Genomic DNA, 17744 nt, shown 5'->3' on the forward strand with positions numbered 1-17744 from the left:
GGTTCTGATACAAGGCTTCTCATGTGACCTTTGGGGTGTCCTGTTGCCTCTCTGCCTCAGAATGGAAGTGGTTTCTGGCAGACTATCTTGCAGACTGCTTTCCTTTACCTGACCTTCTGTTTTAATCTTTCTGTTCTTCCTTTTTTTCTTTTTTTTGATTTTTATGGCCATATCTGTGGCATGGAAGTTTCCTGGCTATAGTTGCCGGCCTATCTGTAGCACCTTGGGATCTGAGCTGCATCTGCAACCTACAGGACAGCTCATGGCAATGCCAGATCCTTAACCCACAGATCAAGGTGAGGGATCGAAATTGCATCCTCATGGATGCTAGTGAGGCTTGTTACTGCTGAGGCACAATGGGAACTTCCATGTTTTAACCTCTATATTCTCAGTCTAACTGGCACATCCATCTCTGGGTTCCAGAGCTGAGTGGGTGCCTCCTGGAACCCATATCCTATGCCTTTATCACCATCGGTTATAGTGACTCCCCCCATGTAAAAACATTCTGCCAGTCCTGATTTCTGCCCAAGAATCAGAGATTCTGGAAGGCAGGGATAGTTTCTCATTCAGTACTGACTCCCAGGTGCCCAGCTCCTAGAGAGTTCTTAATAAATATTTATTGAAGGGAAGAAGGAAAACAAAACAAAGGAAGGCGGGAGAGAAAATGTTCCTGGAAATACAGGAAAAACTATGATTTTTATTGGCTCAGAATTGGCTCAGAAAGGCTCTGTAGCTGCATTCTTCAATAATCATTCTAGAGCAATTGTATCATCTAGTATCCCTCAGCAGAAAATCCTGGTCATTAGCAGAGCTAGAAAGTTTCCACAATGCTGACATTGTGCTCAGTCTCCAGCCAGAAGGGGTGAGGTGAGCCCCACCCCCTTTCCTCAGCTGTGAGGTTGTAGAGTATTTCAAAGAACTGATGTGGTATGGGATGGGATGCCACATGCTTAATGCTAATCCCCAGTACACTTGGCTTTGAGGTGATCTGAGGGAGAGAGATGGAAAGCACAGTGAGTGGAGCAGGAGAACATAACAGTCTCTCCTCCTAAGCACCCTACACTCCCCCCAGACACCAATGAATTCTCTTGGGAGGTCTGGTTTTCTTTGAAATTGTCTTTGCCATCTGAATTATGAGACTGTAAAATGTTTAATCTTGAGCCAAATTACAACTTTGATTCCTAGGTAGATACCAAAGAAAGGACAGAGTTCACAGATGCTTACTGTTTGAGATACCTGGAGTGTCTCCCAGGAATGACTGAAGCCGGAGGTCAGGGACTCAAGTGGTCCCCTTCAGAGGAAGTCACCCTCAGCAGCCTCCGTTGGAGAGGACTGGGTGTGCAGGGTGTGTACTGGTCACATTGCCTGGCAGTACTATGACCACGACTGCTACCAGTACACGGCAACATCCCACACTAGCCTGTGTGCGGTGTACTCAGTGTATCCGGTGCAAATGAGTTACATTGTATTAGATGGTCCTTACATTCTCAGGCACCATGATAAGCACATTCATGTATTAACGAGGTGAATTTCCAAACCTTCGTATGATATAGGTGCTATCATCAGTACCATGTAATAGATGAGGACATGGAGCTGGATTTCAGAGGGGCTTAAGTAACCTGCCCAAGGCCACTTATTGATAAGGCCCTGAGCTGCGATTTTAGTCCATGTGCATGATCACTGCTCCAAACAAGTCCCCAACATCCCAGTCACTTGGAGTACAAAGATGAGGTTTCCATGTGTGTCTGAGGGGTCCAGATCTTCCAGGAAGCAGAACCTCAAGGACTTTATTGGAGGAAATGCCCGTGAAAGATAAAGGACAGGTGGGGAGAGTCTTCTGAACATGGTGCTGAGAGAAGGAAGGACGGACAACTGGGAAGAAGAGCCTAATAGGGGAGCACAGCTCAGAGAGCATCTTGGTGGGGCTCATGGGAAGCCCTCCAGCAAAGACTGCTGACTAGAGGAGTCCCACCTTGGGTAGGCATGGTGGCTCTGGTACCCCTGTGCTCAGTCAGAGTACCCCTTACCCTAATCAGGCACATAGGACCCCCAGTGCTGGAGGCAGTATGAGGAAAGCATGCCTCACGGTGGATCCTGAAGGGGCAGCAGCTGGAGGCTGTCAGCTCATGATGCTGCTCCTTGAAGCCAGGTCTCTGTGGAGGGGAGCCTGAGCAGAACACTTCCACGGCCGCCACAGGCTCTGTCCTTGAGCTGTTCCCAGCCGGTTTACTAATATACTGTAGAGTTTGGGTAGGAGGTTATGAAAGCCCCAAAGTGGGATGTTCCAGCAGCTTCTGGGGATAAAAATGATTTCCTGATAAGGGTGAGCAGGTTATATACCAAATAAAGGGACGCCAAGGGGGCTGGGTTGGGGTAGGATGGATTAAAATGCAGAAACATGAGCTTAGCCATTGTGGCCCAGAGAGGCACCCTCTTCTAGTTCAGCCACATAGAGGGACACCTTTTTCCAACCTGTGCAAAGGTAGAGTGTAAGCACCTTGTACTTCTTGGGTGAAAAGAGGAATCCTTCAATGAGGGCTCAGGGTCAGCTGAGACAAAGCAGGCTGGACATGAGGATGGGGCTTCTGCACAAGAGAGCAGCTTGCAGCAAACACATGAATGCTTCAGTGATGAACCTGGAGAGGGGGTGGGAGTGGGGTGGAGGCAGGGTGTCCATTGTTCCTGAGCCTCACTCTGCTGGAGGTCAGTGGGAGGCCATTCAAGGGCTTTGGATGGTGGAGAGGCATGTCATGTCATTTTGGTGTTACTGGTCACTTTTGCATAGTAAAGCCAAGTCACATTCAAGTTTGTTCAGTCTCCCACTCATTGTAATACCCCACTTCCCTCCAACTCCCTAGTCTAGGCTGGGCTTCAGCTTGAGGTGCTTGGAGTTGGGACAGCAGTGACACCTTCTTCCTCTCAGACCTTGGCTCAGCCTGTCTCCCTTTACTTAATGCCCTGCCCTTTAGGGTCTAGGTCCTCTGGTACTGGCACAGGGGGGTGGGTGAGGGCAGTGCTAAGTCTTTGGACAGATCATAGGCATACCCTTTGGGTCAGTCCTGTTTTGGCTGTCTCTGCTTCTCTGGCTGAAGCCACCAAGGCCCTCCAGGGGCATCCTCCCTCCTGCATGGGATGTATGTGTGATTCTTTGGGTGCCCTGTGGGAGTGCTTCCCACCTCCTTTCTCCCTCTCTCTCCCTGGTTCTCTGCTTGTACAGCCTGGTTGGGGAGAGGGTGGCTGGCTTGATTGCCTCTTGATCAGTCCTGTGCAAGGAGGAAAGAGGTGGCCCCTCTTTGTATTGACAGTCTTTAAGAGGGGGACATGTGACAGTGTGGTTTATTCTATGTCCTCTCCTTTGGGCACTAGGAAGTCCTGCCATGCTTCCCATTAAGTAGGAGAGGCATGAAGAGGGAGTGTCCCTACAGTGAAGTGTGACAATGGCAGGGGGGAAGTCACAGTGTATGGTGCCTTCAGGGTCATGGCGATGAGCATCCCAGCTACCTTCTACCCTCTACCCTCTGCCATGTGGGTAAATAATCCTGTTGAGTGTATGCAAACAGTAAACAAGCAGGTGTATACAAAGACACTGTGTTGCAATTTACCTATCCCTCAAATAAGAGATGAGAGCAATAGCCTGTGTCCGCAGCTCTTCTCAGTTTATTATGAAATGATTGTACCTTCTTCATCTCACCTTGAAAGTCTTAATGTGCCTTTGAAGGTTAAGACTGTCACTTAAGTGTCAAAGGACATTGGGAAAGTTGAGGTCTTGTCTGAGGGTCCCACTGGCGGGTGAGGGCAGGGTTGGGCAGGTCATCTAGTTCTCCTGACTCCCCCTCCTCTTCTCACCACCCTGCCCTCCAAAGCCTGACCCACCAGACACATAGGTCACTCCCTAGAGGACACGGGCTCTGTAAGAGCCTTTTGGGGGGTTGACACCAATCTGCCAACACCTCCAAGCCCAGACCTGACTCTCAAAGGGGTGAAACCACTTTGCATGGGACTGCAGAACCTGAGAACATTTTGCTTTTTGAGCTAAAGTGGAGCCTAATTACATGCCCCTATTAAGAAATTGTTTGCCTGGTGTCCACAGGTAGATGGAGGAAGTTTTTTTCCACTTCTTAGGAGGAAATACTGTTTTTAGGTGCTTACTCATGGATACTGGAGAGATAGCTGAGGTAGTAATTGTATGTCATTCTGGTCTGGTCATTAAAGCAGGACTCTTAAGGCTCTCCACAGGGCAATGCTTGTCGACTAGTATTTGTAATCAATAGATGCTATAATTCCCACTCATTACTAATTCTTTGCTTACCCAATTAATCCAAATTAGTGTGGCTTAATTTGGAGGAAAGTGTGCTAAATTGGGGTCCTCGTAGAAACTGCCCCCAGGCTCATGGCTGGTTGCTCTGGGCAAGGTGTCTGCTCAGTGGAATGAGGCAATGCTGGACAGCTCCTGAGGCCCCTCCCTTCTTTCCACCTTTACCAGAGGCTGAGGGGCAGGGATGAGCTGGGGAGTGTGGCTTGAGGGGTTGCCGAATCTGCTAACTTTTTCGTTTCTTTTGTTTAGGCCTCATCCATGGCACGTGGAAGTTCCTAGGCTAAGGGTCTCGTCCGAGCTGCAGCTGCCGACCTACACCACAGCCACAGCAAGGCCAGATCTAAGCTGCGTCTGTGACCTACGCTACAGCTCACAGCAACTCTAGATCCTTAACCCACTGAGCAGGGCCAGGGATTGAACCCGCATCCTCATGGATACTAGCTGAGTTCCTTACCGCTGAGCCACAATGGGAACTCCTTTTCTTTTCTTTTATAAACCAGGAATTATCAGCCGAGAAGATGCAGAAGATCTCCTTGAGAATATGGCAGAGGGTGCGTTTCTGGTCCGAGTCAGTGAGAAAATCTGGGGTTACACTCTCTCCTATCGCCTGCAGAAAGGCTTCAAGCATTTTCTTGTGGATGCCTCTGGGGATTTTTACAGCTTCCTGGGAGTGGACCCCAATCGCCATGCAACACTCACGGATCTCATTGATTTCCACAAGGTATCCCTCTTAGGGGTGCTGGTTGGGGGGGTGAAAAAAACTTGAGCTACAGGGAGAGCCAGCCCGTAGGCTTTCAAAGAGATGGAGCTGGAGAGTGAGCAGGCGGCCCCAGAAGGTGCTTAGGGTCACAGGGATCTGGACCATCCAATTGGAAGAGACCAGAGGTTTGTCAAGACCAGGCTTTAGGGCTGCTGCTCTTTTCTAGCTGACACTGTACTTATTATTACTATTATTATTTTTGGATGTGCCTGCAGCATGTGGAAGTTCCTGGGTCAGGGATGGAACCTGCACCACAGCAGTGAACTGAGCCACAATAGTTACAGCACGGGATCCTTAGCCCACTGCACCACAGGGAAACTCCCTGACCCTGTACTCATGCAGGCACCTCCAGCCCTGGCCCCTGGGCCTCTTCCCACCTTGAGTACCTGAGTGCTCCTTACTGTCAACACTTAAGGGTTGTTAACCTGCCTTCTGTCCAAGCCCACGTCTCCCTCCCAGCTCATTCCTGGGATGTCCCCCTTGAGGACATTCTGAGGAGGCTGCTGACTGCTTTGTAGAGTTGGCTGGAGCTGAGAAGGTAACCTTGTGGTTAGAGAAGCTTTCCTATAGTACAGTTACAATGCCTCTTGTTCCAACTAAAGCTTTACCAGTTAGTATGTGTGAGCTACAGGGAGAGCCAGCCAAGTAGCTCAGGCAAGTAGCTCAGGCAAGTAGCTTAGTCTTACTGGGCATTAGCTTCCTAACCAGGCAAATGGATGTAAATAATACTTAGCTCAGATCCTGTGAGTCTGAAATGGGGGAATGTACATAACACCTCCTGTACCTTGAAGTGGTATGCACGGTCTTGTTTGCCACAACTCTTTTTGTTATTTGTTTCCCTGCTGAGAACCTCACATTGAGAAAGATGTTGCCTTCCAAACAGCATATATAGAGAGAAACAAATTCTGTGTTAATGTGGCTATTGGCATCAGTAGTAACTGTGAGAAAGCTCTCAGAAGTGGAGCTTCGTGACCCAGAAGGGGAGGGCCCTGGGATTTGGCGAGACAGAGTTGTGACTGCTCAGGATACCCCCATTTCCCTCAGCTTCACAGGTGTAGAAATGTTTACAGAATTACTTGATCATCTCACTGGGCTTTTGCTATAATAGAGACTCTTTGGATTTGTGTTACTTTTTCTTCATAGAGGCTCAGGGCTCTAGGACAGCGCTTCACCTGAACTTAAAATTAAAGCACATAGAAAAACACCCAGTTAGGAAGTTCCCATTATGGCTCAGTGGTAATGAGCCTGACTAGTATCCATGAGGTTGTGGGTTCGATCCCTAGCCTCACTCAGATCTGGCATTGCTATGAGCTGTGGTATAGGTTGAAGAATGCTCAGGTCTGGTGTTGCTGTGGCTGTGGTATAGGCCGGCAGTTGTAGCTCTGATTCAATCCCTAGCCAGGGAACATCCATATGCTGCAGGTGGCCTTAAAAAAAAGCAAGCAAGCAAACAAACAAACAAACCCCCCCCCCCAAAAAAAAAAACAAAAACACCCAGTTACAAATACTTAGACACTGGGAGGAGGGGACTTCCCAGAAAACTGGCTTAACCAGGATCAAAGCAGATTTCTACTTGCATTGGGAAGAGCCTTCTACTAACTACAGGAAAGAGGAAGGAGGGGGTGTGGATATTAGCACCTTCTCTGTCAAGCATTGGTGCCTGTTGTTCTCATTCACTCTTCTCCATGGTGCTGGGAGGGAGGAGTATTAGTCCCATTTCACAGATCAGGAAATCAAGGTCAGGGAGTTTAAGTAATTTGTCTAAGATTTCATGGATGGTACCAGCTAGATCCAGGAGATAAGCCTCAAGCTATCTGCCTCTAAAGCTCATGCTTTTTCCTTTAAACACACATGGTTTTATGTCTCTGTCCAGTATAAGCTGTTCTGAGCAGTGATGGTCCCCTGGTCCCAGGGAGGGTGAATGTCCATCACTCAGAGATGCTATGGACAGGCTCCTGCATAGAAAGGCTAGGCTATGTCTTCAAAGGTCTTTGTTCTGTCCCAAACTAGGGTTTGAAGCTGCCAACTTAGCTTATAACACTAAAGAGACACCCTGTCTATGCCCCTGTGAAGACTGGGTGGCTAACTTTTATAAATTAAAAATTTAATTACACAACTAATTGATGATCACATTTCTAAGAAAAATATAATACAAAGTGAAAGCCTTGCACATTTCAAGTCCCCATTTTTATCCTCCACCTTGAATTATCAGTCTGCTGTATACCTGTCCAGGTATTTCCTAGGTATTAATGTAGAAATTTATGTACATGAATTTTTTTTATGTACATAATGAAATGTATCTACATGGTATTGTCATTTGTCACACATATTGGATAATCCTTTACCAAGAACTCAGCAATTTGATTTTTTCAACGTGCTTAATATATCATAGAATGTATTTTTTGAAAGTATGGTCCCTGAAATCAGGCTGCCAAATTTACATCCCTGGTTCTTACTGCATGTCACTTGGGGCAACTACTCAAATTTGGGACCTTCGTTTCCTCCTCGGTAAGATAGGTTTAATAACAGCACTCAATAATGGCTCTCAGGGTCACTGGGAGGTTTCAATGAGTTATCACTGTGTGAAGCACTAAAATAATATACCTGACATTTGTAAGTTATCGGGATATGCTGGCTGTTATTGAAATATGTCTCTGGGATCTTTTCATGTCCAGACATCCACTGCATCCTTGGTATGGACGTATCTCACAGTTTCATTCTCCATCCTCCTTTTGCTGGTCACTTACATAATTTCCAGGTTTTCAGCATCGCAAACACTGCTGCAGAGGTTTGCTTGCATGTGTCACTTTGTGCACATGTACAAGCCTTTCTCTAGGATGGATTCCCTCAAACTGGAATGGCTGGATCTTCTAAGACTATGTACATTTTACTTGGAAAAGATCTGCCAGATTGCCCTCCAAAAATGTAGGGCCAATTCGAGCTTCTTCCAAAACTATGAGGCTATTTTTCCACACTGCTGCCAATACTGGGGATTCTCAGTCACTTTCATTTTTTTTTTTTTTTTTTCCCCATCAGAGGGGCAGACACTGCATCTCACTGTTGTTTAGCTTGCATTCCTCTGATTACCACTGATGCTGAGGATCTTTTCATATGTTTAATGCCCACTTGGACTTTTTCTGTGAATTGTCTGCTTTCTTATTTATGTGTCAATTCTTCTGGTGACTAAATTGCTCTTTAGTAATGTCCATTCTGCTCTCAGGTCTCCTATTGAAAACATTTTTAACTTAAATGGACATCCCTTTCATTTCCAAGTTCTTCCGCTGGTTCTTTTATTTTCTAACAGTCCATTCTTGCTTCATGGATGATTTATCTTCATACTCCACTGAGGAGATTAATACGCAGCTCTTTCTGTTTGTTTTATAAACCTGATATTTTCTTGGAAGTCATTTCTGTTGTTGAGTTTGGCATCATTCTTTCATAGTTATGACTTTCCTTAAATGTTTTAGGCTTTGAGGGAATCTTTGAACTTTGAACTTCCTGTAGAGCCATCTGTGGATCCAGTCCCTGTTTCCCAAATCCAGTCTCTTCCTGCTGTGACAGTTGGAGCAGCTTATCTTTTGGGCATGGGAGTGTCTAAACTTTTTAGCTCTCTTTGGCCTCCCAGGGAACTGCATGCCTCTGCCCACTTCCTGACTGGTTAGAGGCACAGATCACTGCCACATGGGATCCCCCACCTGTCCTGCTGATACTTGCTCTGGCCTCTGCCCCACGTTCACTTATCTGACAATCTCAACCTGTGTTGCTTTTGATTTTTAAGCATTCTTCAACATTTTGGCTTTGTTGAATGAACTTCCTTCTTATTTTCCCATGCTTTTATGGATTTTTTTTTTCATTTTCCTTTCTTTTTTTTTTTGGTTGCGCCCATGGCATGTAGAAGTTCCCAGGACAGGGATTGAACTTGCGCCTCAGCAGCAACCTATGTCATGGCTGTAGCAATGCCAGATCCTTAACCTACTGCACCACAGTGAGAACTCATGGGTTTATTTCTTTTGAAAACCAATTCCCCCCGCCCCCCATCATTTCTATAAATTTGAATGAGGAGGCAGATATATATTCTTAGTCTTTCTATCTTGAACTGCTCTCTCTGGTGGATATTTATTTCCATTTTTTTTTTTGATATGTGAATTTTCCTTTTTTTTTTTTTTCCTTTTAGGAGGAAATTATCACTGTTTCAGGGGGAGAGTTGCTGCAGGAACCCTGTGGACAGAGGGACAGCCCGCCAGACTACCATCTCTTGTTTGAATGATTCCCCCTCTCATCAGTTGGACTCCCCTGGGCATCCTTTTTTTGAACTCAAGAACTTCTCAGCTCAAGGCCTAATGGCCTTTTGGAAGATCCACCACCATCCAGAGGGACAAATAGATTAGTATATTTCAAAGGATATGAAATATATGGTGTATGTGCTGGTGGTTCCTGAGCCAGTGCCCAGGACAGAAATTGCTAATAGCTGATGCAATTCTTTCCCGAAAAATTTAGATATGGCCTCAGAAGATGAAGCCTTTTAGTCATAGCTGCCCTAAACTGAGCCCCTAGAGTACAGGGATCATGTTTTAATAATCCAAATAATTCCAGTGCCGAACTCCGAATTTAACATAGGGCAGACATTCAATACATGTTTGTTGAATGAATGCACTGCTTCTAAAAGTTTTCCGACACCAGTCAGCAATGATTTCTAGGAAGTTATTTTCTACCTATCATTGTATATAAAGTCATGGAGATTAGAGAAGAAATATTGTAAAGGATTTATATAGAAGGCACGGATACTGAATTTTAAATGATATTCACGATCACTCTCGTTGATATTATCATTGGAATTACCTAAGGCTTCTGAGCTCCAGCTTCCAGAATGGATGACTGATACTGCCCTGCCTTTGTATTTACCTCTTCTTCTGCCATCCCTCCTCTGTCTTGGAATCATCTCTTGGCCCTGGTTTTGCAATACTGAGGCAGTGGTTCCATGTATCCCTACAGATGTGCCTGAACCCCAGGGGGAATTATAAATCCAAGAATTGTTTGTAGACATCCAAAACGGCCTTTGCTTTCCAGTACTGGCCCTCCTTATGTGGGCTACTCAGATGATTACCTCTCTCTGCCAAGTCCTTTTGATTTTGATTCTACTGTCCTTTTAGACTGAATATGTTCTTCATATTAACAAGAAGTAAGCCCTCGGTAACTTTCAGTGATGGTGTCTATTTGTGCATACCCTTGTTTCACATTTATGGAGATCTATATGGCATGTTCCCATGGGACACTGTTCTAGGCTCTAGAATCAAGCAGACCTGGGCTCAAATCTCACCCTGAAACTGACTAGTATTATGCTGGCAGCATTGTATTTGGTGGGATTAAAAGATTGAATGGACTCTGTGGCCATCAGTGAACTGGTTACCTCACTTGGTAGTTGTATCACATCTCTTATGCTCTCTTTCACCCTTTGCCTCACCTGTTCCTCAGTTCACTTTGGCCACTTGTTTCACCCCAGTCCCCACGACTGAAACCAGTTCTGCATGGACTCTGCTCTTTCTCACCATGTTGATCAGCTTCACATGAGCAGCAGCCAGTGATGCTTTCCTGTGGGGGGGGGCTTTGGGTCTCTTCCTGTTGAGGTGTTAGGACACCGCACAGCCAAGGAGAGCTGGGAGGCTAACTCCCCATGTAGGGGACCTTTCATCAATGGGAGACAGAGGCTGGTAGGCTAGTTCTCCTTCTGAAGGGACTGTTCTGAGAGGCAGTTCTTTATAGAAGAAGTCTCTGCCTCTTTGAAGACAGTCCTGCAAGACCGAGCACCTAGTCACAATGAATGTCAGTACCACGCCCTCCAGTGTGTTCTTCCTGCTTCTCTGCCTCACTCTCCTTTTGCTCTTTCCTGTTTGCCTGGGACTGTGCTCCTGTGTGAAGCAGCAGCACATAACATCGCTGTGGGCTCAGCCTTCTGGGGAAGGCAGGGTAAGGACCCACCATACAGACATGTTCAGTAATAGCAAATTTGCATCCTGACTCCATGGCTTCCCTCCCATCTACCTGCCTCACAGGCCCCTGAATGGATACAAAGTGATGGAGGGAACTTGCTTTTTGAACTGTAAAGTGCTTTCAAACCTGATGATGATGATGATTAAAATTACCTTTTTTTTTTTTCCTATTAGAGCTATCAAGAGTTTTGGCTGCTACTTACTATCTATGTGATTTTCTTCATGTCATTTAACCTCACTAAAGTTCAGTAGATCTGAGAAGAGAAGTTTCTGTGTGGCCATCCCTGGGCTTTTTGGCAGGTCAGTTAAATGATGAACACAAAAGCTCTGTCAGATGGAAGGTACTGCTGATGACAACCACTTTAACATCAACAACAACTTCCTGCCTAGCAGGGACGTGTCAGGGGGATAGGATGTGAAGATTTTCAAGGTGTTGAAAGAAACTAACAAGAAGAAACTTCTTGTTTCAAAGCAGCTTTGAAAGCCGATCAAGGTGGGCTGAGAACCTGATTCCCCAAGCTGTTGTTCCTGTCACCCCTAATTAATATGTGAGAGACAACAGCTGAGTTTTCCATGCCTAACACATTTATTTCCTTTTATTTAGGGCCAGCACTTTCTGCACGTCTCATAGATTTTAGGTTTTACCTGGCCTTAAAATAAATTCCTTGTAAGTTGTCCTGCAAATGAAATTACTGTCTGGAAAACTGCAGTCTCATCTTGAGAGTTTTATTATGCTAATAAATGTCAGGATTCTCCAATAAAGGAATTGCTTTTTTTTTTTTCCTGAGCCCTACAAATATAATGAAAAACAGTCAGCCAGCTATAAGACTCAACAGAGGAAAAATTTACAGTCTAGAACTAGAAAGAGAAGTAGTAAAAAAAAAAAAAACCAAAACCCCACTGTGCAACTTAATGGAAGATACATTTCAGGGAATGAAGGGGTAACCTGGGGTGTAGGCTGGGGGGATCCCCATGTGGTGCAGTTGGAGCTGCACACTTGGAGGTGGGGAGATATCTGAGGAGCCTGGGCTGCAAGGGGCTGCTGGGAGGGGATCCTTGGAAGGACTGAGGACAGGAACACCTGAGTTCTTGGGGGAGGGGGTACCCCCTTCTGTAACCCTGAAATCCTCAATGATCCTCAGGATAAATCCGGAGGCAGAAAGACCTTTGTTTTGTGACCCTAGGCAAGTATCGCCAATTCTCTGGGCCACAGCTTCTTCACAATGCCTATCTCAGAGTATGGCTGGGAAAGTAACATGAAATTTTGAGCTAATAACAACAAATATTGTTTAAGCTGTGTGTGTATGTTCTCACAACCATGCTGAGGGAGACAGTGCTGTCATCCCCATCTGAAACTGAGGCAGGGAAAAGTCCAGAATTTTTGCAGGGCTACTTACTTCTCTAGGAAGTGGTAATACAGCACTGAGATTTACTGGCCTGGCTTTGGAGTCTGGGTAGTCTTATATAGTGCTTTTCAAACTGTGATGAGCACAGGTGATGTTCTTGAAACTTGGGGTGCCTTTCAGTGGATCTGGGGTGGGGCTTGAAGCTGTGCTTTTCTAACAAGCTCCTGGGTGCTGCTGATGCTTCTGGACTATCGGCCACACTCAGAGAAGCAAGTCTTACAAATTATAACCGCAGGCCAAATTCGCCTCTCTGCTTGTGTTTCTATAGCCTGTGAACCAAGAGTAGTTTTTACATTTTCAGATGGTTGGAAAAAATGAAAAAGAATAATACTTTATGACCTGTGAATATTATATTAAATTTAAATTTCAGCATTTGTCAATAAAGTTTTATTGAAAGACAGCTTAGCTAGTTTGTTTACATAGTGTCTTTGGCTGCATATAGCTTGCAAAGCCTAAGATATTTACTATCTGGCCCTTTATGGAAAAAGTTTGCCAACCCTGGCTTTACATTATGGTACATTTGTGAGTAATTATTTTGCTTTCTTTCTATGCTTTATCTAAATTCCACTCTTAAGAAAGATTCTAACATCATCGTTTATTCTTCAGAGAAACTTAAGTAAATGTGTCACATGTTCCCATCTTGAATTTGAAACTCATCTCATCTCTAGTAATCAAAAGGAAGCTTTTTTTTTTTTTTTTTTTTTTTTTTTTGTTCTTCTTTTTAGGGCCACACTCACGGCATGTGAAGGTTCCCAGGCTAGGGTTTGAATGGGAGCTACTTGCTGGCCTACATGGGATCTGAGCCAAGTCTGCAACAAACACCACAGCTCATGGCAATGCCAGATCCTTAACCCACTGGGCAAGGCCAGGGGTTGAACCTACACCCTCATGGATGCTAGTCAGATTTGTTTCTGCTGAGCCATGTGAGGAACGCTGGAAGCTCTTTTCTTTGTCAAAGGATTTTAACCAAATGCAAGAAGCAAGTATTATCACAATTATGCAGATACTTTACAAGGGCATAGGGTTATTTGCTTTCTAGAATTTATCATACTTTCCTACACTTAACTGTGTGTATATTTGTTTTGTTCTGCAGTCTGTGAAGTTCTGGAGGTTAGATAATGTCATTTACCTTTGTGTTTTGTGGTACCTGGAGTAGACAGTGTTGTGGGATTTCATTTGTTATGCAGTGGGGCCAAATGGTCTGTGCAGAGTTCAAAGGGATGTTTTCACCTGTAGGGGAGCCCTATGGTGGAAAAACCCAGGCTGAGCCTCATGGCTGCTTTGGGTTGGAATCCTCAATCCACTACTTCCAGAGTTAAGAGGAATAAACAAATGAGATTGATTAAGTAAAAAACAGCTCTGCTAGCAGGTAGTCTGAAATGTGGGAACTGAGAATCTAAACAAAAATGACATCTTGACAAAACTGTTCTGTGACTTGTAAAGCAGATACACTGACCCAATTAAACAGTAACTCCTCATTTTCCCCTCCCTCCAGCCCCTGGCAACCACTGTTCCATTTTCTGTCTGTATTAATTTGATGACTCTAGGTACCTCCTGTAAGTGGAATCATATAATATTTGCCTTTTGGGCACTGGCTTATTTCATTCAGCATAATTTCTTTAAGGTTCATCCATATTGTCGCTTGTGTCAGAAGTTTTTCCTGTTTAAGGCCGAATAATATTCCATTGTATAGATATACCATAGTTTGTTTACCCATTCTTCTGTGGATGGACATCTGGCTTGCTTCTACCTTGTGGCTGTGGTGAATAATGCTGCTCTGAACAGGGGTGTATTTCTGCATGACTTGTGTTCTAAGGAGCTCCTGGGTGATCCAGCAACTCCCTAGTTTACAGATTCTGACCAATTCCTGCCAAGGTCATTCTGTTATGTAACCTTTCCTAAATCCCACAAGCCTTCTTGTATGTGCCCCCGGCTTGCTGAAACCAGCTAATAAACCTTACTGTGTTTGCATGTGTGTTTGAGGAGGGCTTGAACTGGTGGGCTTTAAAACGATGGTGTCTGTAAAGTGTGGGGTCCATGATAAACACTTAATAAGAGCTGAATGTCTCTTCTCCATTAACCATGCTCAGAGTAGCTGTGTGAATCCCTGTTGTGGGCAACATTCTATGTATGTTTAATCTTCATTCCACAGGATGAACTCATGGACTTCCTGGGCTATGATCTTACTCCAGGTAACTGTATAAAGTGGAGGATGGTAGGGTTGCAGAGCCAGAGCCAGACTCAAAAATGGTTGTCCCAGTTACTCTTCTTTTTTTTTTTAATTATTTTATTTTTATTTTTTTTGTCTTTTTTTTTTTTTTTTTTTTTTGCTTTTGCTAGGGTGGCTCCCGCGGCATATGGAGGTTCCCAGGCTAGGGGTCTAATTGGAGATGTAGCCACTGGCTGACGCCAGAGCCACAGCAACATGGGATCCGAGCCATGTCTGCAACCTACACCACAGCTCATGGCAACACCGGATCCTTAACCCACTGAGTGAGGCCAGGGATCGAACCCGCAACTTCATGGTTCCTAGTCGGATGCGTTAACCACTGCACCACGACAGGAACTCCAGCCAGTTACTCTTCTGAAGGGGAATTTGTTACCCAGGAGCACCCAGTGTCAGAAGCCCAGCAATCAAGGGGACCTCTGGGGGTGGGGGTGGGGACTGAAGGAGAAAAGGCCTTGAGAGCATCCATGTTCTGTAGAAGGAGGAGGTAGCTGAGCTTGTCTATGATGGGCCCTTAACCCATTTCCCAAGGGGCTTCTACCCTCCGTGGACACCCCCTCTTGCATCCCCCACCCAGGCAGGAGAGGGCAGCAGAGTATAGCTGCAGAGTAATTCATTTGGGTCATTGATGGAAATCTGAATTTAAATGGCAGGGAAGAATAGAAGAGGCTTCCAGGAAGAAGCCAAGGTATGGAGGCATGGAAGTGCATAAATGTGTGTGAGTCTAAGTTCTAGGGAAGAAGCCTTAAATATGATCCACGAGGCTTCTACAGAACCAAATTTGGGCTGTTGGTGTATGTGTATGTGTGTGCATGTGAACAGGCTCCTTAGCGTATTGTGATCTGCCACCCCCCTTATCACACAAACTGAAGATGTGCACAACCAAATTCATCATAAGGGACCCATTCTTCCCAGATCCTCTGTCATCCAAGTGGGCTCTGTGTCCAAGTGGGCTTGGACATTTCTGCAGGCCCATGGGGCAGGAGCAATTTGTACCGGTAACTTGGCCAAAAACTCAGCTTAGACCTTCCATAACTTGGTCTTTTCCCCGTCCATCCTTTCTTGACTCCTTTAATCAATATTGCACATTGCTGCTTATGCTGGCATGACTGTTGCTAATTTCTTTTTTATTCTCACATCTCCATGGGTTTTTGGTGGGTTTTTCCATTTGGCTTGTTCTGATTGGCTGTAATTATTGCCTTTCATTTTGCCATTCCTTAAAGTTTCTTTTTCCCCTGGGCATCTGCTGGGAAATTTGATAAGATGGGGGGCCCGCGCCCTTATACGTGGCGTGTATGTTCTTTTCAACCTCATATTTCTATTGGTAGTTGGTTGTTGAACAGAACTATAGAAAGTTCTCTTGAGTTAATGAAGCCTCTGTCCTCATTTCCAGTTTCTAAGGATTCTGGAAAAATAAAAAGCACTTGTGGCTTATAGGCAAACAAAAACAAATGGAACAGCCAAAATAGTACAATGAAATACTAAAGTTAGTATTCGAATAAATGACTACATCCATAAAAACATCTGTGATCTAGGAGCCCAGAGCCTGACTCTAACATATTGTTTTAGGAAAAAATCAGACACCTCCCAAGGCTGCCTAACAAAATATCGTTTTCCATTAACTGCTCAGCAATTTGTTCAAGAGGCATGGAATCCCTGAACACACGGGCCATCGGAAAACTAATTAATGACTCTCTACATTAGAAACATTCTTATCCTTAAGCAGACGCTAACTCATAGCTGAAAGAGAAACGCAAAAACCATTTTTAGGAACAACTTAACTTTTATTTCTTAGTACATACCTAGGGAGGAATATCGTGTGTTAAAAGCACTTACCTGACTATAAAACAATGGAGCCCAGGCTGGTAGGTGTAGCACACAGAGCTCTTAAAGAGAAACCATCAGTATTCACAATAGAGATTTATGTTCTCAATTAAGCAATTCAATTATTGGTTTAAGGGAGGTATCATTTCTCCCAGCAATTTTAAAAGCCTCTGAATGCTAATTTTTAACCAATTGTACTCAAAAGTACAGTGGTGACTCAAAAAGGAGAAAAAGAGACACATTTCTTAGGCTCTCACAAGCTTTTTGTCTCATCTCTGTTTCTTTCTTCTTTAGGTGGAATCATTCCTCTGTCGCATTGAATATGTAATTTGTCTCTTTCCACAGACACTTGAAAATGGCCAAGAAAAGATCTAGGGGCTGTTGGTGTCTGGAACTCTTGGTATAATCTGCATAGGTCAGCCCCCCAAAGCACGGGGTGGGGGGCCCCAAGTTAGTCTAAGGGTGTCTCAGCTTTTCTTGCCAACCTTGAGTCCTCTCGCAAGTTCTGAGATAGTGTCTGGGCCTGCTCTCCTGTTCTGTCCACCACTGACACCTTTCCAGGTCCATCTGCAAAGTCTGTTAATGGATTCGCTTCATCTTGCTTTGAAGGCAGAAGCCATATAGATCACATTATCCAACCTCTGGCTTTTAAACTTGGCCATAGTGTTTCAGTTACCATAATGTGACCCTCATGTTTCCATCCATACCTGAGGAGACAGACAGCCTGGCGGTGGTCACTGGACTCCAGGGAGGCAGGCTGTCTCATCCTTTATACTCTGACCTACCTTGTTATGCTGCTTTAGGTAAATGTGCCAGCATTCCAGTTAGTTTCATTTTTGGCAATGAGTCCATTCTCTGTACATTTCTGTCCTGGCAGTGACCACTGGAACAGTCTCTCATTAGAGGCTTATTCCACTTCTAAGCTTTCTCTGCTTTTCACACAGAGTAAGTTTTCTCCTTTTTTGAGTCTCCAAAGTAACAAGAGGAGATGTGTGAGATTCATCAGAAAAGCAAACACTTGGAGTCAGTACACTCTGAGCATTGCTGGCGGTCCCTTACTTGAACCTGTAGCTCAGTATTCCTGCATGGGTCCTTCTGGCGCTGAAAGTCAGGGCTCTGCTGCTTGGACAACATGGAGACTTTGGGTCTCGCCTACCAGGCAGTTCCATCCAATTTCTCCATGGAGTTGTTTTATGGTTTCAGTAGAATGAGGGGATGGCCATTC

At 44.9% G+C, this 17744-nt stretch overlaps 1 protein-coding gene across 4 annotated transcripts in view; it reads left to right on the top strand.

Annotated features, from left to right (window-relative positions):
• SH2D4B (SH2 domain containing 4B) overlaps positions 1–11824 on the top strand; it is a 100750-nt gene extending 88926 nt beyond the window's left edge. For 3 of the 4 annotated variants that reach the window (XM_084997442.1, XM_084997441.1, XM_005671149.4), the window contains 2 exons: positions 4816–5036; positions 9250–11824. In XM_084997442.1, coding sequence (XP_084853568.1) covers positions 4816–5036; positions 9250–9342 — 314 coding nt within the window. In that variant the 3' untranslated portion in view covers positions 9343–11824. The remainder of the gene's footprint in view (positions 1–4815; positions 5037–9249) is intronic. The other variant, XM_084997443.1, reaches the window with a different exon arrangement.
• The last annotated feature ends 5920 nt before the right edge of the window (positions 11825–17744 follow it).

This window comes from Sus scrofa, chromosome 14, assembly GCF_054392235.1.
Source record: "Sus scrofa isolate SSC_HxYL_T2T_F1_AM1 chromosome 14, Sscrofa_HxYL_maternal_Yorkshire_Landrace_v2.0, whole genome shotgun sequence".
Lineage (NCBI taxonomy): Eukaryota > Metazoa > Chordata > Mammalia > Artiodactyla > Suidae > Sus > Sus scrofa.